Source organism: Pundamilia nyererei, unplaced genomic scaffold, assembly GCF_000239375.1.
Source record: "Pundamilia nyererei isolate P.nyererei 1_Seehausen unplaced genomic scaffold, PunNye1.0 scaffold00283, whole genome shotgun sequence".
Lineage (NCBI taxonomy): Eukaryota > Metazoa > Chordata > Actinopteri > Cichliformes > Cichlidae > Pundamilia > Pundamilia nyererei.
Genome location: NW_005187684.1, coordinates 390,812 through 415,600, shown reverse-complemented (window position 1 = coordinate 415,600; position 24,789 = coordinate 390,812). Strand labels below are relative to the sequence as shown.

The window sequence follows — 24,789 nt, the reverse complement described above, 5'->3', positions numbered from 1 at the left end:
CAAGCTACATTGTAGCCACAGCCACCCTGGGGCACACTGACAGAGGCGAGGCTGTTTAAATAGACTGTTTAAAAACTAGCCATAATCCCAAAATCAAAGCCTAAAACCAGACTCCATAAACAATGGGTTACGCTAGGTATGCCCATCTTTGCTATACAGTCTATGATAATGACACAAATTTTTTTTCCCCTTTGATTTATTTGATACCAAAAACAAAGCATGCAGGTGTAACGCAAAATTGAAATATACATACAAGTATGCGTACAAATAAAGATATATTGTATATATTTAAAATGTCAATAAAATGTTGGAATGAAAGGTGTAAGAAAATACAGAGATTAAAGATTTTCGGGACATGTGCAGTTTCCTAGTTCATACTATTTGATAATTACATTTTAGGGGGTGTGCTCTGTTATTGTGTGTGTTGATGTGCAAATGAATGTGTGTAGGGGGAGAAAAGAGAAAAAAATGCATAAAATAAGTATGACAACAGGTTAAAGCAATATTTGTAATAAATGAGACACTACATGTTACTGGTCACATATGATCAAATGAATAAACATGTGTCAGTGCTTCTTAACATTTGATTTAATGTTGTTGAGAATTTACCTTCAGTTCATTTGCTTCAATGTAGCCACTGCGATCTGTATCATATCGCCTCCATGCCTAAAAAGAAATCAACGAAACAAACTGAAGCAATCGATTGAAAGCATTTTCTCAGCTCAAAAGCACAGAGAAGCTCGTCTCCAGAGTGATTTACATTCTTTCCCCTTGAATAAATCCTCTCTGATCAACTCCCAGCTTACTCTTTGACTATGCCAAGGGTTTGCCTTTTTTCTCTGGTGCACAGCAGAAATCATTCCAGAGCAGCCGACCACAAATGCCTGGACCATCACTGTAATCATACAGTTTTCAATACAATCCTATTTGCCCACATACAGAGCAAAGGGCAACAGTGGACAAAGAGAGGAAAGAGGGGAGAGAAAGTCATTTTAATGAATGTTTTAATCTAGCAGCTGTCCCTGTCCAGAGAAGGGCTCCTTATCAAAGATGGATGGCCTTCCCCCTTCTTGTTCTCCTCCTTCTCCTCCCCTCTCTCTGCTCCTCCTCTCCTCCTCTGGGTTCTGCAGAGAGGAGCTACAGTGGTGTTATCCATTATATATGACTCTGAAAATAGAAGGCTCCGCTTCCTCATTCTAACCCTTTAAAAACGTCTCTGCCCCCTTCCTCCTCCCTGCACCCTTCAGCAAAGACTGATTAATCTCCCCTCTCTTGTTTTATGCTCTCAAACTTTGGCTCTCAACTTCCCATCGACATTTCATTTACGTCTCCTCTGCTCCTGCTTTCGCTCGTTTGCCCTTTGTATCCTTCTCTCTTTGCACACCTTCTCTTTCATTCGTTTCCCTTCTCTCATTTCATTATTCCTTCTCAATATGACACAAGAGACAAGGACAGCCTCTTCCTCACATGTAATTGGTTTCTAATTGGCTTCATTTTTTCCATTTAGCAGATCTAACATGAAATCTGCCATTTTGTCTCATCTTCTTGAGATATTTGGTAGAATAGATTATTTTCTGTTTCTGCTACCTTTCAGGATATAAATCTATATCGGTCTCGAGGGTTTTTTGCTACTTCTCTTCACCTATTATCCAAAATTCAAAGTGCCACTTAAACTTCAGAAAATGTTTAGTATAAATGGTAGCAGAGTTTCTCCACTTTCCACTTAACCATTTAATAATGTGAGACAAAAGTTTCCCACAAATTTGGGTAAATGTTGATTTCTGTTTCTGGTCTCTATTGAATTTCGACTGTGTGAAAGTGCCTCCTGTTAATTCTATCTGTTAGCAAAAAGGAAGCAAGAAGTATTTTTTTTAGGAACTTTGAATAAAAAATGCAGTTTTTCAGGAGAAACACATCGATAGTGACTATAAGACATGAGATGGTTCTGCCAGAAGTTACACCCTTGGGTTCCTCAAGAGTTCCTCATCCCTGCCAGGTGCGACAGATGGCTGCCCCAACCCCACCATGGATGGTTCTGCTGGAGGTTTCTTCCTGTTAAAAGGGAGTTTTTCCTTCCCACTGTCGCGAAAGTACTTGCTCACAGGGGTCATATGATTGTTTTTTTTTCTCTGTATGTATTATTGTAGGGTCTGCCTTACAATATAAAGTTCCTTGAGGCGACTGTTGTTGTGATTTGGCGCTATATAAATAAAACTGAATTGAATTGAATTAAATAGATGCTATTAGCAGGAGGAATGGGGATGCAGCAAGCATCATCACTGATAAGACAAATATCCAATGTCTTCATATGTTTCTGTAAGATAAGCAAAAGTTGTATGTTTATTATTTTTAAGTGTCTCCAGAAAATAATCCACAGTCAGTATTAGCCTTTTACGGCTCAATTTTGTTAGCATTTCAGTTGCATACTGTGGGGGTGATTGTTTTCCTTCCTGTTGGGCATGGTTTTCACCATGAAGTTACTAAAGCTTTTTCCAGTTACTAAAGCCCTCTGAGGCTGACTGACTCTGGCCTATAACTTTATGGTTGAGTGAAGTAAGTACGCCCTGGCCAATGTTAACGGTGAACAAGAACCTCCTGTGCAAAAAGTTCAAAAGTGCCTTAAAGAAGAGATCAAATAATTAAGTTGGTCAAGAGGAGTGGCAGGTTCTTATGAAAAAAAAAATATGACAGATATTCTCAGGAACACACTCTTACCGCCATAAACTCAGCGCTGGAGCTGACAAACTGTCTGAAGCAGAGCAAGAAGTTCTCTTCAGTTGGAAGAATCTGGGCCAGCTAGGAAAAGTGACAGGGAAATGGGAGTGGTGAGAACACAAGATGGTACAGTTGATATTCTGGGAGAGACTGGGGAAGCTTTTTGTCTGCAAGGCCTCAAATGGGCAACTCAGCATAAATAATAGAGAGCCACAACCTCAGAAGCACAACTATGCCTAAGTTAGAAATATTTATTAAAATACATATTTTTAGCTGTTCAGACAAAGACTATAAACTGCATGTTCACACAACCAAGTGGACTGCACACTCATTTACTTCTCTGGCAGCAGTGGATTATTGATATTGCAGAAGCCCTATTTCTCACAGCTTTGTCAAATGACTGTGAAAGTGGTCAAATCGAGGAAAACCAATATCCCAAACTGATGGTCTATAGAGAACATCACGAAGCCCGCATTTATGCAAGCAGTTAAATATTGACCAGACTTCTGGGGTCTTTATTTTTGGATCTCTGAGTTATCTGAGCTCTCTTTTTGAACCTTTTCTCATCACTCACAATGAGCAGAAAACCTTCACCTTTATTTTGCAGTCTGTTTATGGTCTGATATCCAATGCACAAGACTCATATACGGTGTGTCATGTGAGCTTCTTGCCCCCAGCTTTCCATGTCTGCACATGTAAGGGCAGTGAGCTTCCACAAGAAAGTCATTCTCCCAAATGTAAATGACTGGAAATAACAATCCTCCTTTGACTGTGGCAGTGCTATCTGAACTAAAGGTTTCCCAGATCAGTTAAAAATTCAAAAGATCACATGAAATAGGCCTAAAAGTGATCACAATAAACATGCAATGTAAATGTAACGCCACAAATTGTTGTTTTTGGAATTTTTACATACTGAAAAAAAATGACAGGTGAAGCAAGAAACATTAATTATGTCATTACAATGAAATGTTCTGCTGGGAAACTTTGGGCCCTGGGTCCAAGAAGTGCTGCATGCGTATGTTACTTTGCCAAGTAGTAGTCAACTAAACATTGTTGCAAACCAAGCAACGCTCCATATGGCGCTCCCAGTCAGCAGCAGCCACTGCCAGCAGAACAATGTGCTCCACCACACCACAGAAACTATTCAGGAATGGTTCAAGGAACAGCTCCTTGAGCTGTTAACTTGGCACCAAAATTTCTTGGCTCCAAAATTCCCAGAGCCCACTGTGATCGAGAATTCACAAGAAGCCCCACCTAGCTGAGCCACAACACCAAAATGATTCCGTGCTAGAAACCACTGGACACTCATGGAGATTCTGTGGCCTCGGTTTTCTGGGTTAAACATTTTAGGCATCAGAAGGGAGACCTGCATAATATTGTGTAGGTGGTTTAAATGTTGTGGCTGATTAGTGTATCCTATTTAAGTGACCAGTAATTACTCATGCACTCTATGCTAAGTTAAGCTAACTGTCAGCGTAGTCAGTGTTTGGCTATTTACAGTAAATTTGTCAAAAAAGAGAATGTGAAATCATCCTGTCGTCCGAGCTGACAGTCGTTCATTATTGGACAGTCAAGGTTCTCATTGTCTTCTTCTTGTAAGTGGGTACCCACCCTCTTTGCATTACTGGTAGTTATATCTTTAAGCTAGGCTAAGATAAACGACTTCTTTTTGTTTTATGTGGGAGCAATGATCTTCTATCTTAATCATTGTAAAGAATGTGAAAAAACCCATACATCTATCCATTTTCTGCTGCATATCTGAGTCCAGGTTGTGATGGTATATTTCTCAAAAAGTCAAACCAATCTTTGGTGGAGCCTAGCTGTTTCTAATCTTTATGCCAAGCTAAACTGTGAAGCTCCATATAAACGTTTTGTATCAATCTTTTCATCCAAATCAGGGAAAGAAAGCAAAAATGCATATTTCCCAGGCAGTCGAGCTGTTCTGTTAAATAAAATCTATAAAATAAATAGGTCCTCTGAGGCCTTACCTCTGACATCTCAATTCGTCCATCTTTGTTCTTGTCGAACTTCTGCATGAACTCCTTCATCTTTTCTCTGAATGTAGGATTTGTAGGGTCCTAGGAAACAATTTTACTCAACATAAGTGAAGCCTGAGTTGTCAGTGTGGAGATATGTGATTAATTCCTGGCCCCTGAACTCACCACCCCCGCTCCTCTCCGAGCCATCTCCAACTCCTTGAAGAAGTTCTCCAGCTCCTTCCCCTCGATGTATCCATTACCTTGGAACAGAGAGACCATAATTGCATGTTAATGCAACATCACAAATGGCATTGTTTTTCTGTTTTTTTATTTTTTACCAGTAATGCTGATGTGCAAAAAGTTCCCAAACAGAGACACGGTCACAGTGTCAAACAGATCCTAACGTGGCCTGGGTTTGCCCTGGTATTGATTCAAACACGAGCCTTTCAACAGTAACTCTCTTCCTCCCCTTCTAAAAGATTTCATTATTGACTGCCACAGTGATCACTCTTCAAAAGACTTTGTGTTCACAAGATTGGATGCCAGGAGAGGCTATATATGGGAAATAACTTTTCTTTGATATTCAAGGTGATGATTCATGGGCCACTTCGGTTATTCAGTAGTGATCAATACTGCATTCAGTGGCAATCTGGCAGATATTAAGCAGACGAAAATAAATGGTTAATTTAGATATAGTTCTAGCCTATATATGCTTTTTTATTTGAGATAACTTAAACTCGGAAAGTGATATTTTGCCAAGAACAGTGTGGCTTTCTACAATCCTTTAGAAAATATCTTAACCTTGGTTTGCTGTGTGCCACCAGTCATTTTGACAAGCTGTCATAATGACTGATGGCATGAGTGTCATTTTTTGCCAGGCGGCGCTTAATCTGTGATTGTGTCAATCACACTTTTTTGATTCTTTAATGACAAATTTATCTTGCGGTGGCCACAGAGTTGATTTTCATTTTTCTCTCATCCTATTTTATTCTTGTTCCTGTTGTTCTGTTGCCCTGACAGTTCCTATTCGGAGGACAAATGAGGGTGCCCGCTTCACCCAGGTAGTATGTGAACCGGTGCCAATATTCTTTCAACACTCCTGCTGAATGGCCGGACAGATGGCTCCAAACGATGTGACTAGCTGCTTCAATAAAACCCTGGAAGGCAGTGCTGCCTCATTAAACGCTAACAAAGATTATTATGCCATCCACTTCCTTCCGCCTCTCTCTAACTTTCTGTCTCTCTTTTTCTCCCTCTGTCATTTTCAATCTAACTCCTTCTCTCTATTCAACTAACCTCACAACATCTTTTATCCAAGGAAATTGTGTGTGCGTGCGTGTGCATTCCTCAGTGATGTTATCAAAACTCATGAATACAAACTCTGCTGTTTTAATGAAAATGTGGGACAGTGAAATGCTCTGTTGCTGTTGAGCCTCCCTCCTGTGCCTCTTATTTGACATTTAGCACTGTAGAGAGAAATGGCCCGCTTGGTAATTAAACAGGGTAAGTATGATGTGATTAACTACAACACGAATGGCATAAAAATGTAATAAAAACAGATATATGAAATGATTGTTTGGGGATGCGCTCATATGCTCAATAGATGCAGCAATAGACCCATTCATTTGTGCAAACCACCATCTGTTAATGCTTTCACACTCTGTTTATTCAAAAGCAGGATAAGCAAGTTCTGTTTCAAGCAGCCTTTAAATAACAACAGTATGTTTAAGGTATGAAATGCTGTGTGTGCTGCTGACTAACGTCAGTATATACGGATTGTATTGAAGTGTCCCAATTCCAGTGTAGACATTTAGACCAAATAGCAGTATGTGAATGTGCATCATTGCCAGCAGCTACATTTTATGGCTGATTTCACCTTACTCCCAGATAATTTTGCTCAAATGTCAAATATATACTTTGCACAGCGCAATGAGAACATTCCTGCCAACTTGTACTTTTGTATTTCTGCACACGCACTTAAAGTTTGTACCTAGCACCCAGATACTGTAAAAGGTTCACAAAAACCACTTTAGACCCAAATAAACACTTTTTCATCACTAGTAAACATTTAATGCATCACTAGACCATTGGGACAAGCTGGTAAAGTGATTTTACTTCTGGTTATTTATTCTATAATCCAACCCCGACCGGGAAAAACTCTCAAAGGGGCCAGTTGTGCCAACTAAGTGCATATTTAAAGCTTATATAAAGTGCATTTGCCTTTCAAAGGAAAGTGGAGCCCTGTCTATTCAAATATTTTGTGTTGAGCTCACAGCTGGGTCAATTCAGGAAGTAGATTCTGCTTAGTGTTCCAAATTGTTTTTATCCAGGTCAATAAGAAATAATTGACAGCAAATCTGCTATAATTAGCAAACGAAACTGCAGTTGTTTCCTTTTCCAGCTTTGAAGTGACTGAATTGAAAAGGCTCGAAGGAGACAGCAGGGAAAGATGAGAGGGACGCTTGAGCAGAGGAGCTGCAAGAGACGCAATCCAGATGAGATTTGATCCTGGGCCAACCAGGGGAATATGTGGTTTCATCATCTCTAGGTGCATCGCCTCTCATGTATTTTTATCTCGAACTCAGAGATATTTACTCAACCTGAACAAACAAATTAGCTCTCGTTTCTTTCTGCTGAGCCAGAAGACACTCCCATTAATGAGTGCAGAAATCAGACTCAGTAGCCAAATCTGTGGAAGCGTACTGGTTAAATTTGATTTGCAAAGTGGCTCACTGCAGAGCAAAATATGTAAAATACCACCGCTTAAGAACTTAAGTACCTGGGTGGTTGGACTAATATCCATACGCTGAAACCATGATGAGCAATAAGAGCCATAACAACCTTCTCTGCACAGCGGCTCATATGGAGGAGCTCAGCTGTGGAACCTCTCTGCCCCACCCGAAATGTCCCTCCACCTTGATTTCCCTATGGAAAGCAGTTCAGCAAGTGTGCCAGCATCAAAACACATCATGGTGACAATAAACTCTCGGGAGGATGTGTTTAAAGCAAATAGGTGTGGCACACTTGCCTCATCTGCAGGTGTGATATGGACATCTTGGAGAAGTAGACTGTATATTTTTAAAATAATGGCCAGTTGTAGCCTCATCATGTTTACATCACTGCCAGAGATTCATGAAAAAGTGAATGTGATGACAGATCCTGACTACTATTTTCAACAGGGTTTGTAATATTGTCAGTTTGATATTAGATCCCAGTTATGTGGCACATTAAAGCACACAGTGACTCTATTTTAAAATCTAAAAAAGACTCTAAAAACCTATAAAAGAATAATTTATAGGTTTTACAGGCAGCAACTGATGGTCTTCTTATCAGACTGCTGTATAGTCTATCCATCAGTTTGCAGAAAGCCTTCAATCTGCTGAGGAGTCTGCAGACCTTCAAATGGAATGAAAGCATCTCTAATCAGGCTTATAAAACTTTCACTACTGTGGTGACATGCTGATGAATTTGTCATAGAGACATCCACACACAGACAAAGAGTGATATAAAGAGCACTGAGACAAGAAGGTAAGACAGCACTGAGTCATTTGATGACAAAAAATGAGTAAGGGCGTATGTTGGATATTAATGGGAAAATAAATTGTCAGTAACAATTTTGAAGTTTTCAGGAATGGCACGTTCATCAGTTCATCAGCTGTGATCGGATACAGCTCAGTGCAAGCAGCATCGCTCACAGATGAATGCAGTTTAAGGACCAATGGAAGCACAAGCTGCTGACTGCAAAATTTCACTTAACACAGGCGTTTAAATGAAATGCCTTCATTTCTAAAAAGCGGCGCACTTCTCTGTGCAGCATGCACCAGAATTGCGCTTTAATGACTTTCACATGGTGTTAGTTTACCTACCATTTAGATTGATAGATTTATCAGAGAACCAAAAACGTAAAACCGTGCGTAACTATAACTGTGACTATAAATAGATTCATTGTAAATCCATGCAACCAAAATGTATTTCTTGATTTAAAAAAAAAAACTATTCTGAAGTTGTTAAACATGATCTAACCAGAAAATGTCTCCTTTGAGCTGCTTTATCCATCAAACAGCCAAACGACGAAGACAAAGAATAGACCACAGCTTCGGGACCAAATGAAAAACAGTCCCATATTCTTAAAATCTCACTTTGTGAGCTGCAAAGATGGCTCATAAGAATTTCAATTTCTTCTTCTTCTTCCTCTTCTTCTTTTGATTTTTTTAATCTTTCACATCTCTTAAGTGTCTTTCTGCCTGCACAATCTAACTTTTGCGCGAAAATCTTTTTTTTTTTTTTTTGCTAAGCTTAACGGTTTTAGGCTGAAAAGCATTTCCAACCTTTTCTTCGCATTTTCCATCAGTCATTAAATCGATGATTTCACACACCAGTTGTATCTAATCAGCCTATCATTTAATATTTCATTAATTTAGAGTTAAAAATAAACTTTTAATTTCTAAGGAGGGGAAATAAAATCCTACCATCACTGTCGAAATGTTTCCAAATGTCGAGGAACTGGGACGCGGTGACCTCGGCCAGGTGCAGGTGAGGAGGCTGCTGAGCTTTGTTTGCCATGATGCTCTCGACCGATGCTGCTGCAAGTCAGACGCGACAAAAAATCCGCTACTAACTTTTCTGTGTCTTCTTCAAACACGCCCCACACTGTGGCCCCAGTGCGCCGCCCGCCGCTTTTTAACCTCGGCGCAGGAGCGGTAGCACCGCTGCACGACCACTGGGGGCGCACTGCCACCGACAGTGTACATCTGACTCAGCGTCCCAGCGTATGTGCTTCCAAGCTTGATGTAGCTGTGTGATAGGACGTCTTGGGCACTGCAGTAGGCTGATGAGTGTGTGTGTATGTGTGTGAGAGAGCGGGGAGAGAGATGCAGATAGTGAGCAGATTGACTTTTTCGCCATTGTATCATCATTCATCTCAGATCCCATGTGTGTGTTTAATCTGTTGCAATGCATACATGCGAGCTCACGCATTTCTGTATGCAGGGGAAAGGCATACGTGTGTGTGTTCTCCTTCCCAGCGTGCAGCTCCCCGAGCCTGTCTGTCAGCGCGTGAGGCTTCACAGACTTAATTAGAACTCACACACTAATCACATTTCCCACACCACCTCCAGCCAGCGGTGATTAGCCCCCATAACAAATGTAAATTCTGGAAAAAAAAAAGGGGGGATTTTCATTAATGGCCAGTCTTGTGTGCAAAGCAAGACCACAGATCCTATTAGCGGAATGAGGCTTGGAGGGAAAAATGGACTCTTATATATTTCTTTAACTATTTGCTGCAAAAGGGGATAATATTCAAAATGAACTCATAACACCATAATGAGCAGGAGGGCAAGCATCCCCAGAAGCATCTTCATGCTGCTGGATGAAATGTGTAAGAAGAAAGCTTATGCACATGAAGTAAAGAATATTTCCCTTTCGTACTCAGTTGTGCTTGAAATCCTGTAAGACATGGGTCCTTCGAGCCTTCCTGGCAGATGTCAGTCAATACTTTAACAGCTATTATTTTTAAACTGTAAAGTAGTCAGTAGATGTAACTACAGCATCAACAATGTCTCTTTTTCATCTTGTTGCCAAGTGAGTCATGCCAATATGCAAGCACAAAATAAAGCTTATGGGGCAGAACTAATTTAAAAGACTGCAGTCTAGTTAAGTGATTAACTGAACTTTTCCTTTTTCCTGCTAAAACTTCTTTAAACACTAGAACTGATTCAATGAAAATTTGAATTTGAATGAGGATCTTTTTCATATCAGTTAAAAAAATAACTTAATTATTTATTATTTTTGGTCACTTAAGGACTTTTTCAAACAGGAAACTGATATATAAACACTCTTTCAGTATCTGAAGTATTTAAACAGATAGCAGATTTATTACAATCTAACATCCCATTTTGTGCCACCTTTGGATACTTTGTTACATATTCACTCTTCTGTTTGCTCTTCTGTTTGGTTCAATTCATGTCAGTGCTATTGTTATAGTGCCAATTCACAACAACAGTTACCTGATGATGCTTTATAATGTAAGGTAAATGACCCTTACATTGATAAAACCCTGTTTTCTACAGTCATTGGTCTCGACTGATTCCAAACGGAAAGTTTTGTCTCCATAGCACATAAATGCTGCATTAGGTTTGCTGGCTACTGATATTATAGCTTATTAATCCTCTGTTTTAAGAGTCAGCTGAGAAGCTTGAAGCTGTCCAGTAGCTATGAGCTTCAGACTGGGAGCTGGTGATTGAAGTAATTAGTCGAGTGTAGTAAAAAGACTGGAGTTATAATAAATGGACAAAAGCATTACATCACATTCTTCATCTCTGCTACAGAATCTGATGTCATGAAGCACTGAGCACACAGTTTTTGTGCTGATGTTAATGTCAGAGCAGGTTTGGAAGTAGGAGACGCTGCTTTATATGGGATATCTAGGAGGGATTAAATGTCCCGCACTGATTTGTTACAATGAGGGCATAGTATTACAGTCCTACACTTGAATTTCAGTGAGCTCTTTACAACGCTCCGGTCTTTCACAAGTGTTTGTGCAGGCAGACTGCACTTGGTTTTTGATACAGCTGTGGCAATGGGCTAGAAAACGCCTGAATTCAAAGATAAAGTGCTGGAGCCCAACACTTTTGTCCGCGTAGTGCATGTGGAATTAACTGGCCTGACTGGTCTTTCTCTAGAGTCTAAAGTCATTTCATCCAGCAGCATGAACATAAGTCCTAATCATAACTTTAAAATGCACTAAATAACATTTTTAATTAATTTATGGCATACGTAGGCAAAAGAAAGTGCATATATTTGTTTATTATTTGGTTCAAGGTACCTAGCAGCTTCATATGATATAATGATCCCCACACTGTAGTAAAAGGGGAATACCAGAGGTGTTGGTAGTTGAATATATAGCTAGTATGTTCACCTTTTTAAAAATATTTAGATGATTCCATGCAAATTTAGAGGGTGTTGTCTTCAGGGTTATTCAGTTTGCAATTTTTTGTGCTACATTTGAAGTGTTTTTGTCCACAGGCTGGGTAGACCTATTTTCTATGAAAATTAAATTCAGTGAATAAGGATCCATGTTTACTTTTACACAAACGCTTCAAACCATATTCCAGACTCATAGTCTCTCTCTCTCACTCTCTGATCGACAGCTTTATTAGTAGAGCTCTGCAAGGTTTTGCCCTTGTGGGACAATTTGCACATTACAGTGCTGTCTGCGCTGTTTGTTTGAATTTTGTTGCAATCAATCAAGACCAGTACACAACTTGAAGCTGCAGGCAAATAATTAAGATAATCCAGATAAACTGAGATAAACCACCCCACTAGCTGCAGCGCTGAGTTTGACCTGTCACATCCCCACAGAGTTGGAGCAGTAATTTTCCAGCTCCACCCTGCACACTGGTACAGTGCTGACACACTGCTGGCAGCTGACACGATTTGGAGACAGCGTGTGAAAGTCAGCAGAGACATTCCCTCACTAACGCTGTTCCTCGGGTTTGTAAGAGTCACATTCAGTAACAGGACAGGAGGGGCACTGCTGCCCCGATATGAGCACAGGTACATGACAGTCTATAAGGGCACAGGGTGTGAGTGAGACAAAGGCTGAGTGTGTGACAATGTGTGACAGTGTTTAAAAGTGTCAACTCAGCAGAGCTGTCCCGCTCTATTTCCTCAGCTTCTCTTTTCACCCTATAATAATCAATAACGGGCCCCAGCCTCAGTTGGCACAGCAACAATAGATAGATCAACATTACATTACAGATGAAGCCTGTCAGCAGCCGTAGGGACTGAAGAGTCAAAGCACTTTGTTCTCCTCTCTTATTCTCTTTTAGTCGCTCCCATCATCTATGCTTTTCTGTGTCCCGTTTCCACTTCCTCTCATCCCAAAGCAGAGAGAGAGCTATTTGAATCTTACATATCTTTGAAGATGTCTTGTGTTTTGCTGTGCAGTTAAGTTGCGACTCTTTTTTACGAGTATGTGCAAATACAATCAAGCTCAGTGGTGTGTTGTTTGGCTCTTGGGCTCATTTGTATTAATATTTCAGCTCCACAGACGGCTGCACGCCGTATGTAGATGAATTATATAAGAGAGTGGAGAGGTGGGGTGGACGGAACAGCCATTTTCGCTTTATCTCAATCTGACTCTGACCTCATCTGTTTGAAGTATGTTTAGAGTGAAGGATTGAAAGAGTGTGGCGCTGCAGACAGAGAGTGTGTAGATGTGTTGATGAGGTGTGTGCTTTGTTTGGGGCTATGTTTGCCTTTATCTCGCTGTTCACTGAACCTCATTATCGTTGAAAGAGGAAGAAAGTCCTTTTCTCCTTGAAACTGACTTCCATATTGATTGATTTTGGGCTGTACCCCTGTAGTAGCCTGCTTACACACGCACACGCACACACACACAAACAATGACCAATGTGTGCAGTCACCCATGGCAAAGAAAAAATGCAATTACCCAGATGTCATCTCCAAATTTTTATTTAATAGCAGCAAAAGCTGGTGTGGCAAATAATTGCTTTGCTAGAGTGCATTGTTATATAAGTGAATACAATTCTAACCTGAGACCTCAGTACTTTAAATAAGATCAACAAACAACACATAAGGGTTAATTCATCCAATAAAGTACAACCACAAGAAAGACCAGAAAACCGGAGACTAAAACAAATTGCCAAATTTGGACTGCTGAGCTTCTATTTTTCCGGCCTTTCCAGTGAATGAGATGGTCAAGACAAGCTGGCAGGCACACTTGTTCCAGATGAGCACAGAAAAGATTGAAAACTGCAGGTATTCCAGCCCTCTCTGATGTTACAGTGTTAAGGCCTCACAGTGTGCAAATAAAGCAGTCCACTAAAGAAAAAAACCCTCACACATCACAACCATTTAACAAGACTGCTGGTATATCTTTCAGACTATACCGTGTGCTTTTTGTGTGATTAGTTAGATTTCTCTCTATGTATGATATATGTATGGTATAAATATATATATATATATAACTGTAACTGCTGATCTACAGTAAGAGATTACTAAAACCATGTGCTTTTCACTTTTTGACAAACTTTTAAGAAACTCATTGATTTCTTCTTTAAATATTAGGAATGATATCAGAGATTGGCCTATTTATTTGTAGGCCAGTATTATATGATAAATACATTGGATAGATTTGTCTTCTGCCTGCTTAGAAATATAAAACTCTTGATTAAAGTGTATAATAAATATGCCCACATTGATTTACAGGTAAAATAATTATTAAAAGTGCATCCTTAACAAGAAGAAACCACTAAATAATGCCAGTTGATAAGTCCAGTCCATAAGCTTGCAGGGTTTTCCACATGCACCTGAAACAGATAAATGGTGGATTCATAGGTAGTAGATGCTCGCATTGCTCTCGCTAAAGACAAACTGCAGCATGCATGCATGCAGCAAAAATATGAGTGGGAGAGAGGAAGGAAGGCGTAAAATAACCATCAAATCTAAAAGGTTTGGATTCACTCAGATACTCAAGTCTGGTTTTCAACAAAGACCCAGATTGAAATTTGCTGCCACTGTGATAATAATAGGGAGTACGGGGAAAACCCCAGCCACCCTGCGGCACTTACATTAGGAGAGAAATGCACACCGGTGGTTGTAAAAGTATTACTATTACAGTTATTTATCTGTGATATCTGAGACTGTGGAAAGTTGAAACATTGGAATGGATGCATGGATTCAGGCTTATGTTTCCTGGATCACATTTGTTGATTTGTGCAGCTCTTGCTGAGGTAGTGCTAAATCCCTTAAAATCTTAAACCTTATAACTTCTCCTAAATGTCCACTTTACCCAATAGCAAATAATAATCTATCCCCCAAAGCACCATTTTTACCTTTTGTTCAAAGCTATGATTATTCTGTCACCACAAATTTGACTGTAAGGCCTAAAATGTTCTATTGGTCCATCAGATTGTAGATGATGTTACTAGAGCTTGGCTATGAGGCGGCTCACAAGATTCTGGAGCTCCTGAGTCCTGCGCTCAGTAGTCTTCAGCACTTCTGTGTGATTTGCTTTTTCATTGCTCTCATAATCTGTCACAACCTTGTTGGTGATGAGGGACAGGCCCAAGACACGTAAGCGACGGTCAGGAGCCACGTCCTCCTGGGCACGTGTGCCACAGTGACGAGCCACCACCACCTCCGGGACTGTGCTCATACCTAGACAGAGGGTAGAGGTTGACATTTAATTGAGTACATAAAAACATTCCTTTACATCTCAGTTAGTACTGAACCTTGAAAGAGACACGTTAAAAAGAAAAGGTGGTTTGACTTCAGCACTGTGGTATAGGTCACACAGGATCCTTCATTTCACAAAATGCAACTTTATAGCAATTTCTATTAGATCATCCCTGCTTAATTAATCTCCATGGCTTGGCTTTCTCTTATAAATGTGTAGTTACCAACCCAAATCAAGCTAACACCTCACAGAACACGACGAACATGCCATAACAAGTAGGCTTAAACTTAAGTGTAAAAGTAGTACTAAGATAGTTTTAAAAATTGTGATAGTGGCCCTCCTCTGAGCAGCAAAACAAGCCAATATGACTATATTATTAAAGTCATAAATAAACATAAGTATATCCAATGTTTTAGCAAACAGTTGCTTATTAAGAATTCATTTGGAGTCATTTTCTTATCGCTATATGATGTATTTAAGATCCTAATTAACTTGTCTGCCATTTGTTGCTGCGTCTGTAGCATAAAGTGGCTTTTTAGCTGCCTGTTTTACTGTGAGGCAAAATAATAAAGTTATGGGACAGACAAACCAATAAAGCGTTGGTGAACTACAGTTAACTGCAGAGTCGAGTGATAGTCATCCTTCAGTTTTAAATATAGTCATTTGAAGTCCTGTTGAATTTTTTTAAAAGGATTATGGCAGTGAAAGTTCATGAACTTAGACATTCATTTTTATTAGCTATCTTGTAATAACTATTCTGTCATAAATGGCATATTTTCCTATAATTTAGCAACTACTCTGGCTGTGAACTGACGTATGTAAAAGTAAACTATAGTAAAACTCAAAAAGATAATGAACCCAGGTAACAACTTTCAAAATGTATTATCTTTTTCTGCCAATTTTACTACACAGAAAATATTTACCATTAAACATGCTACATTTACTGCAACTGATCTGATGTAGTTAAAACTGGTTTATATCAAGTTCTTGCTTTGTAGGACATGAAAGTCTAAATCACATTATGATGCATAATAACACAAACAAAACATCAATTGCTATACAGTGAAAAAAGAGTAAGAGGGTGTATGCTGTGATGTATATGATGTGAACCGGTGGTTACAAGGATGAAAAAATGATCTCTGATGATAGCTGATTTTTCAAGTTGGTACTGAAAAAGGTGCACGTGAAACTGATTTAGTGATGAGGTGTCTTGTGTTGTGCCCCTTAAGCGGAGCAGTAAGTGTTGGAAAGGAGTTATTGGTTTGAATTTGAAAGTAAAATTTAATGGCATTATTATCTGTGTAAATTAAAGAAAGTCAGGGTACTCGATCCATGTGCACAGGTGGAAATGAATCATATGAGCTCTATGATGTGTTCTTGGTTCAGTAATATCTCTTGTAGTGAGGGAACAAACTGAGAGGAAGTAGCACAGCAAACTGGGAGGCAGTGTTACGGCTCCCAGTTTGATCTCCACCAAATTATTTAGAATTAGAATTTATTCATGGATGGATCTAAAGAGCACAAGTGAATAAAACTGTAATGAAGGCAAACAATAAGCAAGTCCAGTCACGTAACATAAACCTCCTTCTGTATTGTCATAACAGCAAATCACAAATAACACTACTCAGATAGTTTTTCTGATTTGTTCCAGTCATAGCCTGAATCCAAACCATTTACTGTTGACTTGTAGACTCTGCATGTATAAATTATTATTTTAACCACGGAGCTGAATTATTTAAATAAGAAAACAGAGCTTGTATTTAAACCAACTTCACCTTCAAAAACACAAAAGTATTGTGCAGTATAATTGTGTGTAACTGTATACTACCACATAATGTGCAAAAACAAGTGTGGGGGGAAAGAAACAGGGGAATTAGAAGAAGCGTTTTCAAGAGTGAAGAATTGCAAAGTCATTCATACTGTATGACTTTGTAAAAACTGGAGGTTATGTAATAATAACAGGAGAGCCAAGTGCCAAGTTGGTCTGTCAATGATCTGAACAAATAAGTAACAAATACAGACTCATACATAATACATAATAGATCACTAGGAGGACCAAATGAAAAATACTATCCTTTATACAAAACAACATTTTGCATGCATAGATTTTGAAGTCATTTTTAGGTCTTTAATTTAGTTAAGCCATCATATCTTGTGTACCTTTAAGTCTGGGGTTCAATATCGGACAATTGAACCAGACAGGAAAACTCTGTAGTATCACATAAGCTTGTTTTTGCACTGTCCTGTGAATCAGGTGAAAATTGATGCTTTTTCCCATATGGGAAAGGAATAGTAAAAACTTGTAAAAGACTTGCATAAGATGTGGCCTACTTCATACAGTGAATCATATAAGGCTTATATGATTTACTCATGAAAGTGGCCACTTTCTCATTACTTTTATATATTGTTTTAGTAAGTATCCAAAACATACAAGTCTCATTTATATAATTTTTTCAAGGGATCTTATATCTGTTTTCACTCAAGACAGATACAAACTTTATAAGATTTATATATATCTTTTCCATATGGGTTAGCTTCCACTAGTTCCAACTGTTGGGGTAATATTACTGCAGAAATTTAACTGTTGGTACATCTTCAAAGTAATTCGTCTCTCCGTATTCATATTTTTTTAATGTCTGTATGGTGGCTCTTGTAGATGTACTGTTATGAAGTTTTAACCCTTTATGGTACCTTTTTAAAGGACACTATCTGAACTGAGGATGAAGGAGCTGTACTAACCCACAGCATCAGCCCCCAGCCTCTGCAAGAGTTTGCACTCAGCAATGGTTTCATATGTTGGGCCAGCCAACATGCAGTATACCCCTTCCTGCAGGAAGCTGTCATAGCCCAGTTCCTTTGCTGTTTTTCTGGTCAGGGCTCTCAGGTCACGGTCATATGCATCTGACATGCATGGGAACCGCACTCCAAACCTGCAGGGATAATTAATGCATGAATGAGACACAGGAGTAATGTATAAGATACAGATTTTCCTTTCACTGCCCTGCCCGAGTGCTTCTGTACCTCTCATCATTGTGCCCACACAGAGGGTTCTGTCCTGCAAATCCGGGCATGTTGATGTGATCTTTAATGAGCATGATGTCTCCCACACTGTAGGTGTCATTGAGTCCTCCTGCTGCATTTGTCACAATCAGAGTGCTCACACCCAGCAGATAGAAGACTCGCACTGGGTAAGTCACCTGGAAAGATAAAAATTGTATGCTTCAGAGACAGCAGCTGTCACTCTTTTATGGTCTCAGTGTTTGTCAGTAAATTACAGAAGGAAGTTACAGGTAACCTGGGAATAATAGCAAAGCAAACTATTCATCATATGAAGCAAACATTATAAAAGTGCCAGCTTCTTTATGCACTGATGTCAGTAAGATTTTTATTACTGTAGGTTTTTGCGCATGTGTGGTACAGTGGTGGTTCTGTGCTAACCTTTATATGGCAACTGATGGCCCATAAATGACTGTTGCTACTTTTCACTGCAGTCACATTTAGAAATTGTTTTTTTCTATTTCACATTCCCCTAGAGATTGAATTGCCTATGAAAGTGCTCTGCTAGTTAGTGCAGAAATGTTATCGAGTAGCTTGCTATCTTGATAAGGTCAGTGCTGTCACTTTGGAACATTGGTATGCTTGATATAGGATTTGCATATTATAAGCCCACAACAAACTTTGTTCCATGGACAAAATTTAAGCAGAGCCGTGTGTAATAACAGGACTGCAGAACCTCTAAAAGCAAACGAATGATATAATGTTTGGTGGAATACTTCTTCTAAAAAAAACATATTCATTGTATAAGACAAAGTAATCAATTATAGGCACTTATTATTGCTGGTGTAATCTTTACTATACTAAATGTTTCAGATGAGTGTATTGCCATGGTAACAATAGCTGATCTGCCTAACCACAAGACAGTTGTGATAAGCGTGTCTTTAATTTGGCAGATATTCTGTCATTAAGCAAAGTACTGGAACAATTAAAATGTGCGGACAAACATCAGAGTGACACTGAGCCATGCAGTTACTGTACATGGTTAATAAAAACATCCCATCTAATGTTATCTTGGCTTTATTTTTTTCAGGTTGCCAAGTAGGACTTAAGGACCATAACACAGGACAAAGTCCAGTACATTCTCCGAGTGCGTCCCAGGGTGGCTGTGGCTACAATGTAGCTTGCCATCACCAGTGTGTGAATGTGTGTGTGAATGGGTGGATGACTGGATATGTAAAGCGCTTTGGGGTCCTTAGGGACTAGTAAAGCGCTATTTAAATACAGGCCATTTACCAGAAAAGCAAATTTGTAGTAGAAAATTTTACTTAAGCTGGCATAGGTGGGGGGTGGCATATGCAGACGATTCATCTAGAGACATTTAAAATGTTGTTTGTCTATACTTCTAAGTGGATATAAGAGGACTATAAAGCATCTGACCTTCTGTTACTATAAAAAAAATGTGTCTTTATGATTCAGGGGGGTCATATGGAGAATTTTATGTGGATATGGCATGTGAAAGCGGGTAATAAAAGTCAAACCAGGATACAGTCTCCACAGGCCAAAGGGCAATCCAATGTGACACACTGGTTGTCATCTCAGCACTTCAGCTGATCATTCTACAAACTTGGTAAATTGTTACCTCAAGTTGTACCTATCCTTGATCCTTGATGTCATACACCCAAATTTCCCCTTGTGGGACAATTAAAGGATTATTCTATTCTATTCTATTCTATTCTATTCTATTCTATGTAAGTGCTTATTAAAAGTCACTAGGCTATTTGGGAGAAAGTCTTAACCCTCTCAAGGCAGGCGTTGCCGATTTGCAACAGTTAAAAACTAACAACCTGATTACCCCACATACATATTTTATGAGGTGTTTTTGTACTCAGAAGTACCACTGCAGGACTTGGTTATGCATTAGCAACAAAAAGTTTAATATGAGCCTGAGAGGGTTAATTGTCTCAGAGAACAGCTTTCTCTCATAGAATATAAGCTTTATGGAAAAAGTCTGATTTTGACTCATCAATTTAAAGAGCAACAATCTATTTTGAAGGCAGTTTGAACTGCATGTTTTTCTCAGTGTGACTGACTATGTCAGAATTTAAACTGCTGGCTGAATTCTACAGTACAGTGCATCGTTTGCATCAGCAAGGTCTCAAGACACAGAAGCGAGTTGGGTTGTGTAATGGAAATGTTGTATTTGTTCCAGAGTTGCTTGTTTTTTCACAGCACAATAATGCTGATTCATGAGTTATGAAACTATTCTATGAAACATGATTGATACAGTCTTGAAGACCCTGAATGTTCTGCTGAGGGAACGACTACACCATATGAATGTGAAATGAGTACACCACTTCGTCTGTGTGCCGAGCCAGAGTCTCAGTCCCATATGCATATAATAACCTTTTTAATGAAAACTCTGAATGATGACTGCTTTTTATTTGTCTTGTTCTTTCGTTACTGGATTTCTTCTGTAATTTGGGATAGAAATTGTGACAGAAAGCTGCTCATGAGGCAAAGCAATAACAAATAAATGTCTATCTTTGCACATTTTCACATGGAGGCCATTCAAAATGCAGTTAGATCAAATATAATCCCAGCAGAGCAGAGCATGGAAGTGGACAATTAATGGGTTACATCCCAAAGAGTAAACACCAGGTATCTGCTACTCACAGTAGCTCAAAGAAAACACCAAGCTTTCTTAACGTAAGCAGAATACGCAACTAAAGCTCCCCACACAAGACTGGTCCACACACTGACTAACCAGCTCTTCACTTGCTTATATGCTGCTAGGTGGCTGATTGCTGAATAAAGCCAGCTGTCCACTGGCTCCTCGGGCGAGCTGGGTGGAAGCTAAACTACTGGATGAGAAAAACGCACCCACACAACACACAGACATGCTAGGGCTGTAACAAATATAAAACTCATATCAGAGACATGACTGTTTTTAGCCATACTAGCCTCACTGCTATTTAGATGATTAAAAACAGTCATGTCTCTGTATTTACTGCAGACTGAAATAGTTTAACTTTTGCTTTGTGTGGAACCAACATTTTCTTAGAACTGCAGCTATTTATAATTGTAATCCCACAACGCCAGTTTAAATATTGGTAATTTATTACTTATTTTTATTGTGAAATAACTATACACTCTATATAAGATGGCTGTAGCCAATGTGACATCAGAAAAGAAAAAGATGGTCTAATCTGGGTAATAAAAGGTACCACAAGCAGTAGATTATCTCTACATACTGCTGCTTACCGTTTGTATGTTGTAACCCTCGTAGAAATGGAATCTCCCCTGCATACAGACACACTCGCAGCCATTCAGCTTGCCAAACACCAGCTGCCCTGCATGACCCTGCACTGCACAGCACACGTGTAGCATTAGCCATTGCTGGCGTGAATATGCACACTGTCCAGACAGTAATAATGAGTTTTAGGAAACCGCTTACCAGTGCTGGTGGGAAAACGCGGAATATCCTCATATTTGAACACTGTCTTCTCCTCCAGCAGATCAGCTAGACCGCCCAGGCCTGAACCACAGATGATGGCCACTTTGGGACGCTGCTTTGTACGGTTAAGCAGCCAGTCCGCCGTCTCCTTATAGTCTTCATAACTGTATATGAAAGTGTTAAGGAACATAAACAATATCAAGTCAACATGTGCAGCTTTAACTGAGAATACAAAAGTAAGATATTGTTGAAAACAGAAGAACCAGCAGAACAGCTTCAACTGAAAGTTGTTTTAACTTCTATAGGCAATCATTAAAAGTCAGAACTCTAAAAAATAGAAAGATTAATGAGTTTTGTTCAGTTAAGGCTTTTCTGTGTGGATCAACTAGCCTGACCTGTCTATCCAGCTAAAGTGTGTCCCTTTGTGATGACAAAGTTTCCACAACTCATGTAAAGCTAATGCTCATTGTCTCACTGGTTGCACTGGTAGAGTTACCCACTATTCAGCAACAGCGATGTTAAAAATAAGTGAAAAGGTCATCTGGAGGAGAAATGTGGGAGTAAAAACCCACAGAAATGAACACTGTAAAAATATGATTCAATGATGCAGGGTGCAACACACTGAAGGGCTTTTACTTTGCTATTTTGAGTGCACCAGGAAAATTATAATTCAGGGGTGCTGATTTGATTGTGAATGCCCCAAGGTACTACATTATATAAAGCCTGAACCAGTCTGTAATTCTGGTTATAAATGTGGTAGTAAAGCTATAACCTTGTTAAATGTTCCCTCAATGCCTCAAGTCAAGCCTTGTTGTTAAAATACAGGGACACTTCAGGCCGTGGCCTTTACCAGATCAAGCTGAAGCAGGGGAAAGCCCAAAGACTCTAGAAATCCCATCTAAGATATATGCTATATCTGATTAGAATTAGATGTTCTGGCTTATCTTTTCCATATTCCACCTGTTTCTTTGCTAAAAACCTAGCATGGAATTATTTTAGCAACAGTAGAAGTTTTGGCAACTGGGATGGAGAGTTCAATCAAAGTCATAAAATTTCCATGAAGTAAGAAAGTGGGCCAGCTGCCAAATATATCAGGGGCCTATGCATCAAAAATGTTATCCAGAAGAAAGAAACTGAAAGTAACTGAATCATTATCCAGTCTGTCAGTTGCAATCGTGGCTCTATAACTAATTCTTCAGGTGGTAATTTTCAGCTTTGTACAAGAACACCAGTCAGGAAGATTAACACATGGCTGTACGAACGTCTGCTGGATTAGAAGGTGGAGAATAAATGACAGCATGTCAGGTTATTTAACCATTGCATGTTTGTTTTTTTATCAGTGATTTATAAACCCAAGCAATGGAAACATGGAGACATCAGCAGGGGTGTATAATATGTAGCATAGCAATAAAACCATCTCTTATTCAGCAAGAACATGATGACAGCTCTCATTCCTGTAATTCTGCTGTAACCTTTTATTTAAGGGGAAGTAAACTTTCCCCATAAACAAGATGAATTTACTTTTGAGTGGCCAACTAGACTTACCAAATAACAATTATAAGAACTTGATGTTTAGCCATCTTTGTATGATGGTGTTAATCTGTTAAATTATCCTGTTTTTTAAATTACATAATAACCTTACAGTTTCTAGTTACAGTTACTATGTGTTAGCATTTTAAAGTCATGTCAAAATGACAGCTTGTAAAAAAACTGTGAAAAACTCAGTACAATCCATGTTTCATTAGCTAAACCAAATTTAGTTGCAATAAGTTAAAGTAGCTGTTTTCCGTGTCATCCTCTACAGTAGCTTCTAATTTTACAGAGCAGAATCTTAAAAGCAGAACCTCTATAAAGCCTTCTGCTTTTGTAGAGCTAATAACACCTGGATGTTACTTCCTTTTTTTAGTCCTGTGGCAGTAGTTTTTCACAGCTACACCTAGACTTACACCTACACCTAGCAACATATAGAGTAATATATGAGTAAGCCAGTACATTTTATTTCGATTTTTCTCCTACCTGCCTTTCAATTGAGCTCAATGTTTATCTAGGTTACGTTTGTCTTTGAGCTCACTTTGTGATTATGTTCAATTATACAACAGCAAGCAGGAAGTGAGTTTGTAAGGGCTCTCCTTCCCTTGAACTGGTGGGCTGGTATCGTGTGGAGCTGTCCGTGGTGCTGCGGGAAATTTGTATTCAGGCTCTGAAGCCTGACTGCCACATATTTCTGGTATTCCGAACACAAAGTCCCGAAAACACAAAAGGCAGCTTGACTAGTCGCGGTAGTTGCTAAGCCCCAGGCTTTGAATTAGACACACAAGACAGGCCTGTAAAGTAGGCGAACATGGAACCAGTCTGACTAGATCCTTATGATAGATAGCAATGACATTTGCATTTTTATATATTAACAATGCGGGTTATTCTTCCCTCACGCTGTAGGTAAAGGCTTCCACCTGTCATATTACGACAAGCTCACTTCATAAGAGGAAAACCCTCATTGGCTGGTCTAATCTTCAGAAATAAGCGTCCTGTCACTTTTGCCTTCATTATACGTTTCTCAAAACGCACAAGATGCTTTATGTAAATCTTAGGATTTATTCTTTAGACCCCCTTCAACACCGTCCACATTCCAATTAGACAGCGTAGTGGCCTTGACAATCATTAGGCTCTTTTCACTAACATCCAGCCTTGTCATTCCTACCTGCACTGACTGCTGGAGGGGTTTGCCGCTTCCATATCCGACGATGGCGACGATAAGGTCCCGTTTAGTGTTTATTTTCACAGGTGCTTCCCGTGGATGGCGCCAGTTAAAGCCGCCGATGGAGACTCTTCTGCTTGGGTGGACGGAGTGCGGAGGGGGTGTTGCGCGTTGACGTCAAGACATTTCGTAGGGGATGGGGGCGGGGCTTACACAGAGTGCCGGTCGCACTTTGAAGAATACAAAATCCAATTTTCCAGCCGACTGGGCAATTTACTGATCCGTTTCTCATGACGAGACAAGACCGGGAACAGAGGGAGAAACAGTGAGAGGGCGACAGAGAAGAAGGGAAAGGAAAAGATAAGGAAATAATAATAATAAGATAAAATCTAAACAGTAATGTTGTGGATTTTTTTTGTTATTGTTTTTTACCCCACAAATATAAACAAACATTTCAGATTTCAGATGTTCCATTGAACACCAGTTCGGGGAAATCCCGCATGTGTCTGAAGCATGCTGTACAAATAGTGGCTCTGACTAACAATTCAAAGTGCTGACTCAGGGATTAGTAGAAAAGAATGAACGTGAAAACACACAAAAACCTAATACAAAGCAGTGACACAAGGCATAAGAAAAGGGGAGCAATGTACTGCATGTAATTACAGAGACAGGATAAAGTAAGGTAAATACAAAGCTTATTTGTTTAATATTTTATCTTAAAAAATCACGAGTTTACAATTAACAGGTC

The 24,789-nt window shown here is 39.3% G+C and overlaps 2 protein-coding genes across 2 annotated transcripts in view; both read right to left on the bottom strand.

Moving 5' to 3' along the window:
• Positions 1-9,466, bottom strand: part of calb2a (calbindin 2a) — a 21,067-nt gene extending 11,601 nt beyond the window's left edge. The window contains exons 1-5 of the mRNA XM_005750646.1: positions 9,164-9,466; positions 4,878-4,954; positions 4,704-4,793; positions 2,716-2,796; positions 610-666 (exon numbers count right to left, since the gene is read on the bottom strand). Of these exons, the coding sequence (XP_005750703.1) occupies positions 610-666; positions 2,716-2,796; positions 4,704-4,793; positions 4,878-4,954; positions 9,164-9,257 (399 nt within the window). The 5' untranslated portion in view covers positions 9,258-9,466. The remainder of the gene's footprint in view (positions 1-609; positions 667-2,715; positions 2,797-4,703; positions 4,794-4,877; positions 4,955-9,163) is intronic.
• Positions 9,467-13,153: 3,687 nt separating this feature from the next.
• pnp6 (purine nucleoside phosphorylase 6) lies at positions 13,154-24,176 on the bottom strand. The gene is made up of 6 exons (XM_005750645.1): positions 24,045-24,176; positions 21,347-21,510; positions 21,154-21,257; positions 17,917-18,092; positions 17,635-17,825; positions 13,154-14,876 (listed from the first exon to the last, which is right to left on the bottom strand). Exons 1-6 carry the CDS (start codon positions 24,077-24,079, stop codon positions 14,644-14,646), a joined length of 903 nt encoding a protein of 300 aa, XP_005750702.1. The 5' UTR covers positions 24,080-24,176; the 3' UTR covers positions 13,154-14,643.
• Between the last annotated feature and the right edge of the window lie 613 nt (positions 24,177-24,789).